The following is a 20375-nucleotide window of genomic DNA, read 5'->3' as shown; positions in this document are numbered from 1 at the left end:
TAGTGTATAAAGTGTGTTAAGCAACACTTTTTCACCATGTCAAGAAACCCTCAGGCTGCACCAAAAACTAACCAGTTCTTATTTTGTTCATTGCTAAATATGTTTACCAATTTTTAATGACAGATTTTTGATACGTCCTGCCCATTAACAGGCTAAAGCCTCATGACAGAGATCAGAATGTGCTTGTTGGAGGTCATTTTAAAAATGGTTGTTCAAATCTGGATGTATAGTATCTAAAAAATAATACGCCCAAGCAGCTGGATCCAATTTCCAGTGTTTGACAGTTTAAAATGCTACATACACATGTTGGATGCAGCCTCGGTCACTGCAGCCGGAGTACGCGTGTGAGCAGGGGAAACCAGAGAGAGCGTGCAGAACTCACTCATGCTTACGCTGTGCTGGTAAATCTATAGGCCACACAGCTGACATAATGCAGGAATTTAATCTAGAGATGAGTGATTAACCCTGTGAAAGTGCTGCTTCCTTCCACACCATTATTTCGGGGCTGAATGGGTCTGAATGGTACGCTCAGACCTGACGGGTTTTGGTTTCAGGATACAAGACTTTCTGCCAAACGCTGGAGCTCGAGCAGTGTTTGGGCATGTTCACGTCAGCTCAAAGTGGGACAAAAGAAGGAGCTCAGTGGGTGGCAGGGTGGATTCTGGGTTGGAAATGACGTTCAAGGAGCTGAAAGATGTTACATTTGATCCCAGGTACAATCGGCAGGAGTTTTTCGTGAAGGTCAGCCTGTTGTCACGCTAAAGTCGTCAAATACGACCGCTTTTGTGGAGCTTTTGGTGTAAGATCCCGACGTCGAAAGCAGCCTTTTGCGGTGCTATGATACAGTGCTGGACAGCGTCAGCTGAGAATGTTGCAGAGGGAACCGCTCGCGTGTTAGAGTACGCCGCTGGATGGTCAGATGGCTGGACAGCACTTGCCACATCACATGATACAAAGACAGGCGGCGCCAGAGGGCAAAAATCAAGAGCTGTTATTGCATCACATAACTCTTCAAAAGTTGAGCTGACCATCTGGAAGTTTTGAATCCACACTTCCTCTGTGAAATCGTGGACTATCAGCTCCCAGAAATCCCTCATACGTGGCCACTCCCACGTATAAGGGGCTCGCCTTTCCATCACGGCTCCATAACACGCCTCCGTGGGCTTGGATTGGAAATCACGGCTAGTGCGGTGGCTGTAATAGAAATAAAGCTGCTGATGTTTTGAACATCCATCGCCATGGTTACTTGGATGTTGTCACCAGAGAGGTCACAGAACATCGCTCAATGGAAACGCAGTCAGTTTTTTGCAAGTCTGTAACGAAAACCCGTTACTTTGCCTCCTGTGGCCGTAATGAGTGAATGTTTGAAGAATTTTGTCTTTCTGAGTTAAGTGCTCAGATCTTTAGGCATGCAGGGAAGAAATGAGTCAGAGAATCCTATTGTTAAACGGAAAATATGTGTGAATATTATATAAATGTATGATTTTCAGATTAAATCAAGGGTTAGTGCTCCTGAAATGATGATTATCACCCCTCATTGTTAAGGACTCTGGAAGCTTTGCTCAAATCTTAAGTCTCAAGGCTGAAGTTTTGGTTAAAATCTGTGTAAAACTGTAATCACCAGTGATTGCCTCGTATACTGTCTGTCATACTGATTTTATATTGATGGACTTTTATTTATTGTGTTGTAATTAATGTAATGTTCACATCAGTAGTCTTTTATGCACTATGGACTTAATGTGTTGTCCCACTTTAGGTAGTGTAGGCTACTTGCTGTTCTGTGTATTTGTGTTGTTTTTTGTTTGTTTACCTGCTCAGGGACACTAATTGTACTAGTTAACTCTAGTACAATTAGTTTTAATTGTGTGCTGTCCCTGTAAAAATAAAGAATAAGAAAGAAAGAAAGAAAGGAAACTGTGCATGCACAACAATGGTAAGTACAGCAGGTCAGACCGAAAAGTTGCAATTTTGAATGTATTTTGACCACGGAGAGATTGCCATTGTTTACCAGTGTTGATCAATGGATCCTGTCACTCTAATGTCTTTTGAATATAAACTCTTTGTCTCACAGGATCATGCAATTTCTCTTGAACAAGAAGCGATTTAAGGAAACTCTGAGGCCTTACGATGTCAAAGACGTGATCGAGCAGTACTCTGCTGGACACCTGGACATGCTGTGTAGAATAAAATACCTCCAGACAAGGTCAGAAACTGCGTCACACCATGAGGAAGTCTGAATGAGTTTAGGAAGCGTCTCCTCTTCCTCAAGCTCATCCTGTTTCTCTTCTTTTCTTTAAGGATCGACATGATTCTTGCCCCTGGACCCCCCTCCACCCCAAAACAAAAGAAAACTCAGAAAACGCCCTTTACCTACCCGCCCAATCAGTCACCCAGGTACTGTACTGTCACTCAGTGCAAAAATAAAACATATTAAATTGACAGTGACAGTGTTATACAGTTATATTGCAATATTAGACGGTTCAGTGAAGACAACACATGGCCATGAATTTTTAGCATGTAGTGCGTTATATATTCTAGTAGTTATTAGACAACTTCGATGATAAATAATAAGCTTTATCTCTAAAGCAGTTACTCTACAAAGGTAAATCTGTGGTTAATTTCCTCCGAACAAATGTCTATGCAGTCCAAGTCTACTCAGTGTCCCTGTGTTCCAGGCATGAGTCCTACCTAGCCAAAGCCGCCTCCATGCCAGATGCCGAAGACCAAAGCATGATGGGTAGATTTGTCAGGGTGGAGAGACAGGTAAGGATGAAAACTACAAAGCAACCTGTGAGATAAATAATCCCGCATTTCCAACATTTCAGTATCACACAGTATCATCTTAAGCAAATTCAGATGCATATCTGAAAAGATTAAGTACCACTTGTTGCTAGTTCAAATTCTAGACTGAAATAATTGAGCCAAAGACAGTCTGTCGGACATAAAACCTGGTCATTCCAGCATTTCAGTGTTTTAAATTTATTTAATTCTTTTCTTTTCTTTTCTTTTCTTTTTTCTTTTCTTTTCTTTTCTTTCCTCTTCTTTTCTTTTCTTGCTTTTCTTTTCTTGTCAGTTGAACCCTGTCCAATGAATTTCATGCAGAGGCAAATACTTGCATGGTGCTTTTGTTTTGACGTCAACTTTGATGAACTTCGACTCAAATCTAGCAGCTGATTTTAATGCCAGCCATGGCGAAAAAATTTTAATCTTTAGTATTGAGACTTTTTACATGCAAATTATATTTTATCTGAGTATATCTGAGTAAATCTGGGTTAAGAAAAAGAGCATAGCAATACTTCTGCTACTTTAAAGTTGCCAATTATTCGGTACACTCGTTGGATTGTGGTCTGCGTTGTGCTGCTTTACTTTTCGACCTATCTTAGGCCTTTGATACAGTTGATCACAAAATACTGATAAATTCACGTTGGTCTATTAGACATAGCAGTGATTAGTTTGCAAATTATTTATCAGTCGGAGTGCAGTATGTACAACAGGAGGGCGCGTTGTTGCCTCTCAGTGGGGTGCCTCAAAGTTTCGTATTAGGGCCTCTGTTGTTTGGTATATACTCAAATTGCATGTGTTAATCTATATGCTGATGACAAAGTTATTTATTGCTCTGCTTCTACTCAAGTCCAGGTGAAGCTTTCAGAACTTCCAACTATTAGTACATATCAGAAGAAGAGCACAAAGTGTACGTTGCAACTTTTAAATACCAGGGCATTGTGTTGGACGTGGATATATTAAGAAGATCTGGATACAGCACGGAGGCAGGGCCTCGCTCATTCCTATGAGAGCTACTTAGTAGCACATAAAGCAAAAAAAGCTCTTTATCCATGGTATGAAAGTACCCCGATCCTCCGCATTAATGGACCCGTGGGGCTTGCACACTTGAGACTTATGGCAGCCGAGTATGCCGCAACAGGTAACTTACGCTGGCGGAGCGACTGACTTCTGGTTTAGCGCTTTGCTAGCTTGAATGGCAGTTTAAAAGATCTAATCTTGTGGATATCTAGATAGCGTGCATCAGTGCCCGTGGGCATCACGTGACTGACCCAGGTGGTGTAATTCCACTTTTGGCCGCTGTGTAAATTTTTTCTTCAGAGCCTGGTGCATTTCCTGGGGGCTTGGAGTTGGATGATTTCTTTCTTCGAATTACTTGTGAAAACGCTTAACCTGAAAGTGGATTTCTATTTTAAAAAATAGGAACTGCTTTTATTTATTGGCAAGAAAAAGGCTGGTCTCTGCTCTCTGACTGCGCTTGCTTATGCGGATGTTTTATGTATGAGTGCTCTGGACTCAGGGTATCGTGGTGCACTGAGATTAATTACCAGCTGTAAGCCCCTAAAACATCACTGCATCCTGTGTGCCCGCGTTGGGTGGTTCTCCTTAAAGCTGCGTAGACTTTTTTATTGGCATTTTCTTACTCACAAAGCTGTTGTTGGCCTACTTCCAGCATATTTATGCGAGTACATTCAGCAAAACATTGAAAATGGCTATGCTCCCCATTCATAGACCATGCTCTTATTATCTAAACCGATACAGGGTGCGTACAGAGTTTTGCAAAAAAGCCTCAATTTGTGCAACTCCATGCAGAAAGCACTCTGCAGAAAGATTTAAAGCTGCACTTATTGGGTCCTCAAGGCAGTTTCAAAAAGCTGCTGCAGAGATTTTGTATATCATTGTCTATTTGCCAGTGTCAGGGTGTATTTTAGCTGCTTTTTTCTTTTTTTTTCTTTTCATGGATAACTCCAAACATTTATCACTGTACCTTTTAGTCTTTGTTTTTAATAATTTCGTTTTGTCTTCTTTTTGTGTTTTATATTGTTTGTTTTGGAGTTTCATTTTTGATCTTGTATTTTTTGTTCCATGTTGTCTGTCAGTAACTTTTGTTCGCGAGGATTCTCTTGAAAAGGCGATTTCTGATCTCAAGAGGGTTTTTTTCTGGTTAAATAAAGATTAAATGAAAAAAAAAAATGTGCTGTTGACCAATTTCAAACTTGACTGTCCAGACCTTTGATGGTCCTGAAAGCTGGAAAGTCCAAAGCGGAGGAAGGGATGTTATTAGTTGTGCTCAACAGCCCGACAGGAAGTCACTACTTCCAGCAGCATCCCTCAGCTGAAATGAGTCCACGCGTCTAAATCTCACTGTGTTGCTCTCTGGTTTGAGCGAACCCTCAGCCTGAGTTTACCGCTGTGCTGCTGGTGTAACGTGTCTGTGTCTCAGGTGGAGGACATGGAGAAGAAGTTGGACTTCCTGGTGGACATGCACATCCAGCATACTGAGCACCTGCAGGTGGACTCTGCCGGCGCCGCCCACATGACCCTGGAGACCTGCGACCCTACGGGGAACGGCGAGATCCGACGGGTTTTCTTCAACTACGCCGAGGCGTTCCCGCACATGTCGTACCAGATGCCTGTCAGCAAGGTGAATCTGTATTACGGCAGAGGACGAGGAGGTGCAGAGTGTTTGGCTGGTGGGAGCCGCGTGCCTCCGGACCACCAACCCCCGACGTCACGCCACCCTGCCGCTGCCATTCCCACCTACACCGAGCGTCCCACAGTGTTGCCCATCAGCTCCCTGCAGGACCTGTCAGCAGGGCCGGGCAGGACCACAGGGGGGCGGGGGGCCGACTCGCCGCTCTCCCTGCTATCGGTGAACCACGAGGAGCTGGAGCGCTCGCCGAGTGGGTTCAGCATCTCTGGGGAGCGGGAGGAAGGGGGTGAGTTTTCCATGGGGCCCGGGGTGGCAACCGGTGACGCCAGCTGGACGAGACCCAGACCGAGCTACTTAGCAGAGGGGGAGACAGACACGGACACAGACCCCTTTACACCCAGCGGGGGGCCCCTGCCGCTCTCCTCCACGGGGGAGGGATTCGGTGACGCTGTGTGGAGCACGGCGCCCTGAGAGGTGATCACGTGACCACGCAGAAATCCACAACTCTGAGTTAAGACCTTAAATCAAACCCACGCCTCTAAACCCAAACCAGTTTGGGTCAAAGCCGCACCTCTGGACCAAACCACTTGGAGGAAAGGTGGGTGCAATCTGCCGAGATGCTGCAAGGTCATGAGCGAGGTCATCGACCTTCAGAGGCCAATCCCACCAACCGTCCAGACAGAGAGCCATGGCATCGAGACTGCCCAAAAAAAAAAAAAAAAAAAAAAGGGAAAACAGACAGTTTGTAAAGTAAAACTCTGTACAGCGCACACTTCGCAAAAATTTAGCTAAAATAAAAAAGAACATTACTATACATACTATATACACCCAAAAGCTTTATCGCTGCAAAGCCAACCGCACTGCATGTAACGCATGCGATTTTTAGTGTAGACACTGCAAAGTTCAGGATATCAGGAAACGGAAAAAGCGATTGAATGGATACATATACTTGCTATGCCATTTTGTAACACTTATTTTTTTATATGAATACATTTTCATTGTTTTCTGCATGGTTTGCATGATAATGCACCATTGGAGGGGTGACGGTCGGAGGGTGATAATGGAACCAAAAGTCTCCTGTCTCTTTGTTTCGTGTGTTTGATGAGTGTGTGTGTGTGTGTGTGTGTGTGTGTGAGATTGTGAATGAGAGAGAGTGAGGGACTTGGGTAACAAAACACTGGTTCGTTGCTGGCAGTCGTGTTTCACCTTTTCTTTTTTTGCTTTTCTTCACGTCGTGCTGTAAACTCTCCGAGGATCAGCTCTGATCCCGTCACTTTGTTTTCACACCACTGTGCTCTCGAGTTGTGTGTCACCACTGTATGCATTCACACTTTCCAGTTAAAAGAAAAAGTTAAAATTTGACCGAATTTGAAACACTAAATCTCTGCTGCTTTGTTGGCACATGAATTCAGGGATATAAACCACCTCTTCGTCTTTAATTTACAAAAGCTCCCGAGCGTCTGGACTGCTGAGTTCAGTTCGTCACTGTTTGAAAAAGTTTTCACCAAATTATTCATTATTAAAAGCAAAATAACTAGGTACCTACATAAAAAAAGACATTTTAAATTAACCCTCTGAAACCTGGACTGACATCAGTTTCCTTGTGTTGCATTCACATGCCTTTCACAGGCATTCAAACCCTTAAATCCAGAGCAAATTTGTTTGATTCAGTTTCGATACACGGAAAAATGCAACAAGCAACTTGGCCAGAAATTAGTAAAAGGTGACAAGATTTTTACAAGAATTTTTTTTCAATCCAGAAAGCAGCATATATAATGATTATAATGACGTGCAAAATCAATTTTCAAAGTATTTTTAGCACTTTTTTCTAGTAATTTCTTTTCTTGTTTTTGTAAATTTTCAAGTTCTCTTCTTGAAACTTTTACAAATTCTTTGTTTCTTGTAAAGTTACTTGTTGCCTTCGTACATTCTTGAAAGGAATCAGGGCAATTTGTGCAGGTTTTAAAGGGTTAAACACTAAATATTTTACTCTGACATATATTTCACCATTAAAAGTGCCAAACTTCGCCCCCAGCACCTGAATACAAAAAACAAACTCTGCATTTAAAGATATAGTTCACACTTAGCCCCAACCAGCTGGGATTTTGAATTGTGAATACAAAGCTACTGTCTCATCAAAAGTTAGTTTACAAATGTTAAAGAGTACATTTTTAACCTGGACCGTATTTTCCCATACTTTTGTGTCAAACAAACACTTTCGGTGGACGTACATTGATGGTGCACAATTGCCCCAAGTGACTACACTGCAGCCTATTTTGTGTCTTTTTGTCTCTCCAAATACTGATTGATAAATAGTTGTTTTTTTTTTCCATTAGTCAGTTTGGCGAAATACTAAAGTTTACCTTTAAGAGCTGAAATATGAGGACAACAACCAAAAACAGGTCAAACTTAGAATAGATTTTTTTTTACTGCAAATTTACAGTGAATTCAGTTTAGCACCTAAAAAAGTAGACTTGTATACTCAAAGTCATCTAAGTTTTTTCTTTTTTAAGATGTGAAGTTTTCTAACGATAATTTGTTACCGCCTGTCGAACACACCAGTTATAATTTTTAAAACCCTATTTGCACTGAACGACTATTAAATTTTTTAATCAAAAACAAGTCCATCAGTGTTTTTAATACCCCACTCCTTGTCTGAAATCTCTAAAATTACAAGTTGTCTCCAGAATTCTGCACATTTTTGTTTTCTTCTGTGTAGAAAGTTCTTAAAACTTGGGCGAAATTATATTGAGTAATTACGTTTTGAGTAAAAATACAGCAGACTCATATGTGTCCACGAGCCAGTGTTTGTCACACAGCTCAACACCGCTCGATTTCTGCATCAGACATCCAAAAATCAGCCATGAACATTCAGCTATGAACCAGATCTGTTTGAAAGTTGCCACAGAAGCTGTTTACAAAACTCGAATGTCCAGTTACGAACGTGATCTGACATTGTAAACAACATACTGGAAACACGGGGGTGGGGGGGGTGGGGACGAGCCTGAGCACCACAAAAAGAGCTTTACAGCATCACATATCGGCCTAAACAGCACCTATGACTTTAGATTTAGGGCCACAATGATACTGAATGTACTATTTGACAACCGACTATATCTACACACATGGATTATTACACAGTTATAGCATGTTAACGCACCTTCAGGGTCAGGGGGGTTCATAGAGGGGCGTCCACACCGGGCTTCTGTGGTTTCCTGTAACCTGTTTGGAGTCGCAGTCACACCAGTTTTGTAGTTGATTTGTCTAAATTAAAGCCAGAGGCTTTGTGACAGTAAGTCAAACAGTCACTCAGCCAATAATTATCAGACCAAACCGCCGTTAGAAGTATGCAAACCTTAAATCTAAGTCTCATTTATTCTAAGCTCAATATTCACAAACACGTGACTTTTAACTAAAACATTACGATTTAAAATTGAGCCGCACAGCAGACGCAGATGTGTTTTTATGCTACTCGAATGTCTAATTACAAATGTTAACATTTTAGCGAAATATGTACGTGTTTGTGAAGTACTGAGCGTATGATGAGATAGATGAGACTATAACTGCACGAGTTTTATGGGAGTTTATAAGCTGATGTTTTGATGTCGTTTTGCTGGTGTTTAACCTGGTTCTCTGTGATGATTGTGCGTTCAACATGAAAAACGAATTTCTTCTCAACTTTAAATTTAATTGCCACCGTTTCGGTTTGAGGACGTGTTGAGCTGATGATCCCTCAGACCAGGCGGCCAACGTTTGTTTATTTGTCGGCACGTCAAAGGAAATCGAAGTGGTCGAACACAATAAGATGTTCGGATCTACAAATATAACAGAAGAAGCGGTGAAGCTGCATTTGCCCAAAATGTTCTTTTTGCATTTCAGGACGTTTCATCATTTTTGTCACAAGTTGAGGTTCTCGTTGAGGTTTCTGTTGAGGTCCCTGTTGAGATTCCCGTTGAGGTTTCCGTTGAGATTCCCGTTGAGGTTTCCGTTGAGATTCCCGTTGAGGTTCCCGTTGAGGTTTCTGTTGAGGTTCCCGTTGAGGTTCCTGTTGAGGTTCCTGTTGAGGTTTCTGTTGAGGTTCCCGTTGAGGTTCCCGTTGAGGTTCCTGTTGAGGTTCCTGTTGAGGTTTCTGTTGAGGTTCCTGTTGAGATTCCTGTTGAGGTTTCCGCTGAGGTTCCTGTTGGGTGGGCTCTACCACAGAGGACAATGCACAAAGGTTTGATCAAACATCCCAAATTAATCACAAACTTGATTACTGATTACCGATTTTATCTGAATTCCTCAGATGTGGCGAACTCCACCCGCCTGGTGCTCCAAGCAGGTTAAAGCGAGCGCCGGCGTCGTTTCGCGCTCAGATTGAAACCCGCTGTGGACGCAGCTGCAGTTTGTGAAATGAACGAGGTGAACCAACACTTATTATTATTATTATCTATTTATCGTCTTATATTACAGTTACTTATCTTCTGCTACTGAAGCCCATTTAATTCTATATTATAAAACTCAGTTATCTTGCGATGCGGACACAAATTTACTTCACATATAGATAACGCGACGATATATCCCTGTAGACGTTCGTGCCTCTGAAGCAAGAAACATCCGTCAGAATGACGCGTCATTCTGTATTTAGTGTTTCAGCGCCGCTCCATCTCACCACTCAAACGCACCACACAGGATTTCTGAATGTGAACTCTGTTTCCTTCTGTAGTGATCTGTCTTTTTTTAAATTTTTTTAACTAGCACACGGTGCAGTCTTGCTTTTGTAAAATGCTGTTTTGTAGCTTCGTGATGCTTTTTGGCTCATCTGCTGATTTCAGCTGCACAGAAATGTAAAGGTTGTAATGTTTGTTTCTTTCCTTTGATATCAGATTAATGTTTAAGTGTTGTTTTCATCAGTGAGTTCCTCAGCGTTTTTTTTTAGGTTTAACGTCGCTCTCTAAACTCACTGAACACCAGTGTTTCTGTTGCCTCGCACATCAAGTCTCACTTACAGAAAAAAGAAATATTTTCTGTGAATTTTCTCCCATCGCTTCCGTTCAGAATTTAAACTTTTCTTGCTTCCTTTCTAAATTTTCAGACACGTATCAGTTTAACTGGAAATAACAAAACAGCAGCATTGGTACGTTGTACACTGCACGGTATTTATACGGCAAAATACTGTTAAATTTAACATTCTAATATATTGTGAATAGTTAAAACTTATAAAATTGTCTTCCAACGTGCCGAGGTGCACTGGGGAAAAAGTGATGCTAGCAACGCCAAAAAATATTTTTCTTCCAGATTTTGATGTATTACACTGTAAAATAAGTAACTGTTCGGACTTAAAAAAGCTAGTTTCCAGGGTACTCAAAAATACTGATTTGACTTAATTTGAGAAGACATTTAATTCATTTTATAACAAATAAACTCTCAAAGTCAGTCAACTTAAAAACTGAAGGCAGCCCGCACGCGACCTTTTTTAAGTTAAAACAAATAGTTTTTGGTTTTACAGTGTAGTTATTTTCAGAAATTCAAACATTATTAATTAATCAGTGTACACAGATGCAACACATACTTCTAATAATGGTAACTTAGTTGGGGTAAACGTTAAAAAAATCTAACATTTAGATGAAAAAAATTACTTTTTTTTGCACAAACCGTCTCAAATGGAGTGCTAGCATCACTTTTTACAGCGTGAAAATGATTCCGATTTCATTCAGTTTTTTTGTCCAGTTTCCTGAGTTTTGTGAATGAGATGACGTTATGTCTTTATTTTCTTGAGAAGGCTTTTGTACAATTAGTGGACGAATGTTTCTCCATCAAACCTCCGTTCGATCGTCACACAGTTATTGTCACATCGCTTCATAATGAGAATACTTTTGTCTTTTGAGGATTTTAGGATTTTAGGCTGTTGGTCACATTATGAAAAGCTGCAAACACTTTAACGTACAGTATATAAAAGTCAGTCGGTCATTTACAGGCGATGTGAACAAAATATCATAAACAGTTTTTCAGTCTTATTTAAAAAAAAAAAACAACTAAAACTGTTAATTTGACAATCAGCGATTTTTTGTTTTTTTCTTTCACTGACACGTTTTTGGCCTTTTGCAAAAGACCGAATCTACTCTGTCCATCCGTGCACTGGTGAATTTGGAATTTAAAAACCTCAATATGCACTTTAAGCATATTAATATGATTTGGTTTGAACCATCAAAGATGATATTTCCTTCTGAATTTTTTTCTGAATTGTGGTACAAAATTGTCCCCAGTGGTGCCTGCTGTAATTATTCTTGAAACGGTTACACCACTGAACCTTTCTTTAACCCTTTGAAACCTGGATCGACATCAGTTTTCAGTGTATTAAAACTCTGAACCCTGAGCAAAAAAAAAAAAGGCAATGAGCAATGAAATGTTTGGCATTTTGCAAGAAATTAGTAGATTTAGAAAAAAATATTTTTTTAAAAAGCTGGGGGAAAATTAGATTAACATAATTATTTATATTAGATCACCAAATTATGATAATTTCTAAGCATTTCTTTTGTCATTTCTTTGTTTTGTTTCATTTTTGTTTGTTTTTTTACTTTCCTGTTTTTTTGTGCTTATTTTCATGTAATTTTCTTGTGTTTTTTACTGGTTTTCTGCAAATTTTTAGGTAATTTTTCTTAATTTGCTTATCGTCAAGGACTGCCCAGGACTCAAAGGGTTAAATACTTATAGTAAAACATTGTTTCCCTAATTTGTCCATAGCCCCAAAGGAGCCCCTAATCCCGCATTTTTCCTCCTTATTTTTCTCTTAATTTTCAGTTTCGGCTCCGTTTGCGTGTTCTGGCACCGTTTTTCGGGCGCTGCATTAAAATCATGGAGTTAACCTTTAATCTCCGGTACCAGTGCTCGTTGGCGTTTGGTTAATTTCACAGATGAAACACTGGTTCAAAGTTGTTGTAGCAGCCACACTTTTTCTTTCTCTTGTGAATGTAGAAACGACGCTCGAGAAGCTGAAAAACGCAGCCGATGTTTAGTGAACCTGCAGGAAAAAAAACTACAAAAGTCAGTTTACACTCAGCATTAATTTAACTTATACGTACATTCAGCATCACTTTTTTTAATTTAGATTTTCTTGACGGATGAATTGAGGCCCCGCCCCCGTCCCTCACAGCTGTAACCTCTTTATATGAAGCGTGTATGTACTGAAATCAAGCATTTTCCACGCGTTTCCGCCCTCTCGCGTGTGTGCGTAGACCTCCATGTGCGTCACTTCCGTCCTTCGAATGTCTGCGTGTGACCTCGTCTGTATGTGCGTCGATTCTGAATGAAAAGGAGCACTTTATGGCATCCGTGGAGTCAAAGAGGGCGACAGTGCTTGCTGCGACGACTCTGTTCAGTGTGTTTGTGCTCTCACTGTAACTGCATACCGAGCAATGCACTGAACCACACGTTCGACATACGTCATTTTACGGACATCTTAATTGCTACAAATTATTTGTGCCTTGGCCTTTTACAGTACGGTTCTTTTTAATGGTTTTTTTGATCATGCTTTACTTGCTACGGCTGTCAAAATGCAGCACAAAGCTGTTGTGATATCTGTGTGGACGGCTGCATTTATGCCGAAAAAACAAATGTGAAATGTTTACATTTTACCAAACGTACAGAATCTCGCAATTTATCACCAGAAAGAAAAATAAAGGTATTTTCTCTCCTTCGATGGAGCCAGGCTAGTTTATACGCACATTGTTTATTATATTTCCAGAAATGTTAGCATGTAGGCTTCCCTAAAAACGTACTTGTCATAAAATGTGGAAAAGACTTCAGATAAGAGTCAAGAGTCCAAAAGTTTATTTTTGCACTTTGTAGATGAACAGAAAGGCAGTACAGGTACACGGGAATAACTTTTTTTGTAAGCTTCGAGTGGTGAAAAAGACACGAGAAATAAGAGCGAACAAGGAATCAAAGAAAGACACTAATGAATATCTAAAAGACAGAAAGCTGCAGTACAAATTAAAAACCACCATGAAGAACAATAAGTGAAAATATATTGCAAATGCTGTTGTTCATTTTGCAGTTTTTATTGCACCCTGCCCTGTGGAGACGAGGTGGACATGTCCCCTCCCCCGCTTGTCTCTTTTGCCAAACAAATATCTGGAAGACCCGTCGCGTCGAGTCTGTGAGGTAACATTTGCTCTAAACTATTTTCACCGCAAAAATATGGAACATTTCAAACACTTCTGTGTTTACAAACTCTGTTTCAACACTTTCCGAAAAGGCAGCAGGTCACAATTATCGAGCTGTAAAACTAAAAAAGCAACCGTTTTGCTACAAAAATCAAAATACTAAAATACATAGAATAAAAAGAAATAACCTGCGCAACACACAAACCGCCACAACCCTAATTCCTTCAGTTTTTCTGCCTTCACGTGCGTGTGTGTATTTCCGAGTTACGAGCACATGAACGGCCAGTTACGAGCGGGAAACTGGGAAATTTCGACGACGTTTTAGGGCAGCAGAAATGGTGGAAAGCATGCAAACAGACAACAGGAGCATAAAGCTAGCTAAGCAAATATTCGCAAATTGTGTCATTTAATTTTATAAACGAATTAAAACGTCAGCCGCACACCTGATGTGGACTCTGTGCTCTTCGTTGAGGATTTTTAGTTAATTTTTTTGTGGATAAAAACACGATTCTTTCAGGGAAAAATGTGCCAAAAGCTACAAAGTGACGACAGCGTGTAACTGAAACTTTAACTGGACGAAAAACCTGCACATCGTCAGAAATAGCACAAATTAACTGCACAGTTTCTCAGCAAGATATGAGGGAAAAATAAAGAGAAGGTTGTTAAAAATCGTATCTGCAGCTCTTCTGTAAATGCAGCCGTCCTGCTGTGCGGAACAAAAGAAACGCGCAGCTGGATATGACAGACGGCTTTGTGCGCGTGAACCGACAGCGGCTTTTTTTGGGTCCGAAAAAAAGACGTTTTGATGTTCTTAGGTTTCATTTAAGGGAAGTTTGGACAACTTTACACTAGTGGCCTTCAGAGCTGTGCATCATTTTTCTCATTCCAGTTTGAAAAAAACAACAAAAAACTTGCCATTTCTATTCTGTATAAGACCACTTTGAATATTTTGTTTTGATGATATAATATGCAAATGTATTCTTACTTGATTTTTTTATTTTTTGTCTTTTCAATTGCACCAGTTATTAATAAAGTATTGAACTGAACATTGTATGAGTGGGCACTTTGAAATAATGTGAGTATTAGATGAACTGTCACATCCGCAGCATGAGAACAACATTTTGAGCTGTTTTGGCGTCACTGCATCGTTTTTTAAAGCGGACGTTGTTGCTTCGCTCCGCAGTTGCAATGAGCTGTGCTTTCAGTCTGATTATGTTTGGGAAAACATCATGTTTTGTCTGAAGAGTCCAGTTTTGGGGGCACAATCTCTTCTGGAAAAGCCGTGATGTCTGTAAAAAAAAAAAAAAAAAAGTAATTTTTTGTGATACTATCTTCACTTGATAAACAGCAACAGGTCGCTAAAAAAACATTTGATGCCTAAAAAGCTGCTTGAAACGCAGTAATGACGTGCTAAAAAGAACCAGCAGTTTTCAGCAGTTGTCTGCAGCTAATGATTAAGTCTGCAGGCTCTATCTTACGCTCAGCGCACGACTCAGCGCACGCCGGCGCACGACTCAGTGCGCGGCGGTGCACGACTCAGCGCGCGGCGATGCACAACTCAGCGCGCGGCGGTGCATGACGCCACATGACGTGGCACAAGTGTCATCGCTAGTGTCAGACTTGTGCAGTTGTCATTTTCACATAGGCTGCCAACCTCCTTTAAGTAACACATGTACTGCGCCCATCTGTGCGCCCCTGGGCGTGTCGGTCTTAAAGTGAGGTGCGGTCGGGCGCACTATTGATTTACGCTGAGCGGCGAGCTTTGTTTACCTCCCTCACATCACTGTACACTTTTCTGCATTGTAACGGCGCTCTGGAGGTTCCAAAAACTGAGTGAACCGTCGCCGCCACGTCCTCTCATGCCTGCTTCAGTCAGATCGGTTTCTTCAGCAGAAAACCTCTCACATCTGTGATTCGCCAAATCCGTCATTTAGATCGCAAACCGCAAGTTCCTGGCGCACCTCAATGGACTGGGAGCTGACACACGGATTGGTTAATTCATGCTCCGCCCAAAACACACCCATGACTGGTTCAGAATCTAAATACAACCCCTCTGCGCCGTTCGCCGCGCCTGGTGCCCAGATTATCCACCGTTCAACTAGCAAAATGGACTTTGGCGCGCCCCAAACGTATTTGACACAGATGGTCTAAACATGGCCGCGTCTCTCTGAAAATGTTTCATGGGCCATGAATCAAACGTGCTGCTGTAACGTGTTCATGGTTTATAGAAATGGACAATGCCAACGTTGTCCTCTGGCGTTTGGGCCGAGCCCGTTGCTGCTGAAAACATCACTATGACGCTACATTGCAACACTTCAACATTTTTGGAATTAAAAATCGTTAGCTCGGTTTTTCTTCCGCATGAAACGCCACTGGATGGCTGGAGGTAGAAACGCTGCCGTAAATGATGTAATATGAGGAGCGCCAGGGTGTCTACAGGGAGGGAAGGACGCGTCCAACAAACCCCGGACTTTCATGCAGGAGTCAGATGTTTGCTTCTCGTCTGAATGTGACGGTTTTTTTCTCCGTCTTACCCTGAGCCTCCTTCCTCTAATCCTAACCATCCGTGTCAGCATGTGCGCTTAATCCCACCATGTGCTTGTGCTGACGTCCCGGAGCGTCAACGGCAGACGCAGAATGATACCAGAAACGTAACATGTAGACGTGGAAGTCCACTGCAAAGCGGCAACATGTGACGACTGGGAATGACAACGTGTTGCAACTGAACCTGTTTTTCCACCACGAAACCTGTAAGTAAAATGAGGATTTCCACATGATCAGTTGTATGAAGTTGTTAATGATTCTGCGAGTCTCTGATTGATATGCATTTGAGTAACGTGTTGACTCTGTTTCAGAAAATGCTTCTTTTTAACATTTTCTCTCTGCTTTTTCGATTTAGACACACCAGCAGGAAGCAGGCGAATCCCATTCCTCCGTGTCCGCGGGGATTAATGAGAATAAGACCCTCAGTGGGAGCGCAGCCACAATGTATATTTGTGCCAACTGTTTCTTTACTCCGTAATTCATTAATTTCATTCTCGTTGTAATTATTAGCCGAAAGTGTGTGTGTGTTTTCCCAGAGGGCCGCTGTTCCCAGGCCCTCGGCAGCCCCGTTTCCTCCTCTGCCAGCGGCCGCTGTGTGCCTCAGTGTGTCTGCATGTGAATGCCAAGGCGACCAAAGTGCCCAGCAATCCCCGTCATTAAAGCCTGCATTCACTCCTCTTATTCACTGATCTTCCCCACGGCTCGTATGTCGCTCCAGCGGCTCATTACGGCCATTTACCTCCACTGCAAGAAGTGTCCCGCTCTGATTTTTGTTTCCACAGCAGCTACACGTCCCGCTCAGTCAAAACATATTCTTTTTGGTATTGTTCACACTTTACACCCCAACTTACATCACGCCAAACAGAAATTTAGAACACACCAGTTTAATTATGGAAAACAAACAGCTCAATATTAGTAAAAAAACAGTCATTTTAAAATAATTAAAAGTGTGAAATTCAAACCTGCTATTTACTAGAAGTGACCCCTTTAAGAGAGTTTATCCACACAAAAGGCCTGAGGGGATTTTTACAATTATGGGTTGCAAATCTTTTAAAGTACAGGATTAAAAACTTGAATGAAATGTATGAATATAATCAAATGCAGGTGTACACAGTGCAGTGTCACAAGTTAGCGGCCAAGAAAACCTTTTGACAGTTGCTTGGTGATGAAAAATGCTTGTTTGCTGCAATTGTGGATCATCCTGTAGAGCCCCTTTTTCTCTGCACGAAAAAAACCCTGAAAAAAACCTAACATCTGTTTTTTAATGTTAAGGGACGAGGTCCAACTTGATCGCTTTAATTTTAGCTCCTTTACCGACAAGTCGCAGTGACTCGCTGCCCAAGAATCACGTAGAGCGGAGTGAGTAAAAGTGCTAAAATACAAACATGTATATATTTCCATGACCATGTTTTAAACATGTAAATATTATTATATTTTCTGAAAATTTCCCCCTTTTTTATTTATTTATTTTTTAAAAAATATTTTCATCTTTCCTTTTAAAAAAACAAACCAACACACAAAAGATCTTCAGCTCATTTTCTTGTCATCTTTTCCTTATTTCTTGGAGTTTGCAGGGCACCGAGTACATTATTCACATTATTTTGTTTGTTTTTAAGAATGCAATATATATTTTTTTAAGTTTCAGAGGTCTGAATACTTGTAAAAAAGTGTAGAAGCAGAAAAAAAAACTGATGACGGTTCAGGAGTTAAAGGGTTAAGTCTGTGCCCGGGGCTCAGTGTGTCATCGTCCGGCCCTGTTATTCATGCAGATTTGTTGCCACAAAGAAAACTGTGAAAAATGTGAGTTTCAGCATGGTGGTGCTGAACTGCAGCTGATCTGAGGGGGATTCGGGTGAGGCGTTTTTTGCAGTGGATGTGGTGCGTTCAGGGATCAGCGCTCAGCCTGCAGACAGACACCCTGTTTTGTTGTTTTTTTTTTTTTTTTTTTTTTGCAGAGCTCGGTGAGCTGCCAAACTCTGCTGTTCAGAGGGGGGAAAACAGGCATCGCTTAATCCTTATCTGACCGCAGATGTGTGATCCACGGGGCGAGGTTTGATGCTGCGGCGGGATAATCGGCGCCGCACATTTTACAGGAGGATCCGAGGAGCCGGTGAGTCGGGGATTTCTTTCAGGATGTTGTAGAGTTTAAAAGTAATAAGATGAATTCACAGTTTGATTAGTATTTAAGACTTGGATGAAAATGTAGGTGGAAAAAAGAGTTTAACAGTATCAGAAAACTTACTTTATATTAAATATGCGACACATTTTAGCTCAATTTTTGCTCTGGATGCAGAGTTCATGAGTAAAATTACTCTATTTCTGATGTTTTACAGATTTTATTCCATCAGTTTAGTCATTTGAATAGTTACATTTTAAACTAATAGACATTACTGTGAACCTTCCCCAGTTAATTATTATTTATTTTAATACAGTTAAAAGTTTTCTAAAATGCTCTGTTTAAACATGCCAATGAATCATTATTTAATTAGATATTTGTTTCTTTGCACAAATTTCTAGAGCAAAAATTTGTTGGAAAAAGTCATGTTCAAATTATGCATTTCATTTAGTGACACATTAAAAAAGTCAAAAGTTTTTACAAAGGGGACATTCGATATTACTTTTATTTATTTATTTATTAAATTTTCGAGTAGTTCCTAATCTGGTGGGGTCCCAGGTTCGTTCTGGTCGGGATGCAAGATACTCATGAACACATAAAGTTATTTAAAAAAAACATACTTTTTTTTTGAAGTACAGTGATTTTCTGGCGCAATGCTTTTATTTTGAAGTACCGTTTCTGTTGCTCCTGCATTATGTTTTACCGTTATCGACAAAATAAGACCTTAGCATAAACATTTCAGCTGATACAGAAAATCTGAATGTAATAAACCTAATTTTTTTTTTTTTTTAAAGCGAAATTGCCAAAAATCTGGATTTTGAGCAATGCATGAAAACAGTTTTCAATTTATTTATTTTTTGTCATATTAAGACGTCACGATTCAACCTGTCTTGGATAAAAATCCATTTTAATGGGATGAAAATTTGATTGAACTGAAGTGTTGATGCTTGGTGAAGAGATGCTGTGGTGTTTTATTACAACAAGCCAGAAGAAAAATGAGAAAGTTATGCAGTTTTGGAGCAAAGTTTAATAATTTAGGGTAAGAAATGTCCCCTTCTGTCTGATTCTGTCACAATCTCAGTTAATTTTTTATATGCAACTTAAATTTTGGACCAGAAAAAAAACATTTTATTTGGTGTTTCTTGTGAGGAGTTTGACCTCCAGCGTGTTTTCTGTCGTGGATGTGCAGCTTTCTCCTCTGCAGGCCGGCGGGGAGCTCAGGGGCCACTGGTTTCAGGGGTACGGACACGATGACATCATTGTTTAGGGCCCAGAAAATACTTTTCACACATACATTCACCCCCCCCCCCCACACCCTCAGGATCAAAGTTTACCTGAGACACGAGTCCACCTGAGAGGACGAGCGGCTCAAAACAGGACAGAAGTTGATCCAGTTTGTGTGTTTTTTGTGTGTTTTTGTGTGTTTTTGTGTGTTTTGGTGGTTTCAGCGGCGCCTCAGCTGGGTCATGGCAGCTTCACAGCAGCGTCTCTGTTTCATTATCTGCGTCTTCGCCGTTTTGCTCCTCGTCCTCTTCAGCCGCGGTGAGTCTGAGAAACTTCTCTCTGCTTTCCTTCACAGATTTACTAAATGTTTTATTGTATCAGTGCCAGATGTTTTTAAAAAGTGCATTTTTTATTTTGGATGTGTAATATTTTCAATTCAGTGTGATCAAGTACAATCTGAAGTATGTTTCCAAAAATGAAGTTTTTTGCTCAGGATTGTTGTATTGGATTACATTGCAATGTGTTTGATTTTTAGTTATGAAGGCTGCAGCTTTGAGATTATTCTAAAGCATTTTATTTTATTTTATTTTACCCATAGTTAATCAGGTAAATTACTCAGGCAAGAATTATTGGGTTAAATATGGGTTAGATGAAAAAAGAAATATGAAAAAACAGCTGAATATCAATAATAATATTAATTCATCTTCTTCTAAAATAGTAAATAAAATAATAATTATAGCAACAATAAGTGTATACCTCTTTTGAAATTAAAATGCCCAAAAAACAAAGAAAAAAAACATAAATATAGCAAAACAGACTGAAAGAAGAAGCCAAAAGTGACTCGACACAGAAAGAACAATTAATGCAGATTAATTAAAGCTATAAAGAGGTAAGCAGAAAAACAAAATAAAAA

At 40.5% G+C, this 20375-nt stretch overlaps 2 protein-coding genes across 9 annotated transcripts in view; both read left to right on the top strand.

The window, feature by feature from the left end:
• The window catches only part of kcnq3 (potassium voltage-gated channel, KQT-like subfamily, member 3), a 132289-nt gene extending 123893 nt beyond the window's left edge, over positions 1 to 8396 (top strand). For 4 of the 5 annotated variants that reach the window (XM_088085943.1, XM_042497785.2, XM_088085942.1 and 1 more), the window contains 4 exons: positions 2072 to 2203; positions 2299 to 2394; positions 2676 to 2763; positions 5225 to 8395. In XM_088085943.1, coding sequence (XP_087942069.1) covers positions 2072 to 2203; positions 2299 to 2394; positions 2676 to 2763; positions 5225 to 5905 — 997 coding nt within the window. In that variant the 3' untranslated portion in view covers positions 5906 to 8395. Of the gene's footprint in view, positions 1 to 2071; positions 2204 to 2298; positions 2395 to 2675; positions 2764 to 5224 lie in introns of all 5 variants that reach the window. The other variant, XM_088085945.1, reaches the window with a different exon arrangement.
• A 6842-nt stretch (positions 8397 to 15238) lies between these two features.
• The window catches only part of hhla1 (HHLA1 neighbor of OC90), a 20936-nt gene continuing 15799 nt past the window's right edge, over positions 15239 to 20375 (top strand). For 2 of the 4 annotated variants that reach the window (XM_088085947.1, XM_088085946.1), the window contains exons 1-2: positions 15239 to 18232; positions 19687 to 19780. In XM_088085947.1, coding sequence (XP_087942073.1) covers positions 19705 to 19780 — 76 coding nt within the window. In that variant the 5' untranslated portion in view covers positions 15239 to 18232; positions 19687 to 19704. The remainder of the gene's footprint in view (positions 18233 to 19686; positions 19781 to 20375) is intronic. The other 2 variants (XM_042496972.2, XM_088085948.1) reach the window with 2 other exon arrangements.

Source organism: Plectropomus leopardus, chromosome 12 (genome assembly GCF_026936395.1).
Source record: "Plectropomus leopardus strain MGB_pleo_1.0 chromosome 12, ASM2693639v1, whole genome shotgun sequence".
NCBI classification, from domain to species: domain Eukaryota; kingdom Metazoa; phylum Chordata; class Actinopteri; order Perciformes; family Serranidae; genus Plectropomus; species Plectropomus leopardus.
Note: the sequence above shows the minus strand (reverse complement) of the source record. Positions and strands in the feature narration are given on the sequence as shown.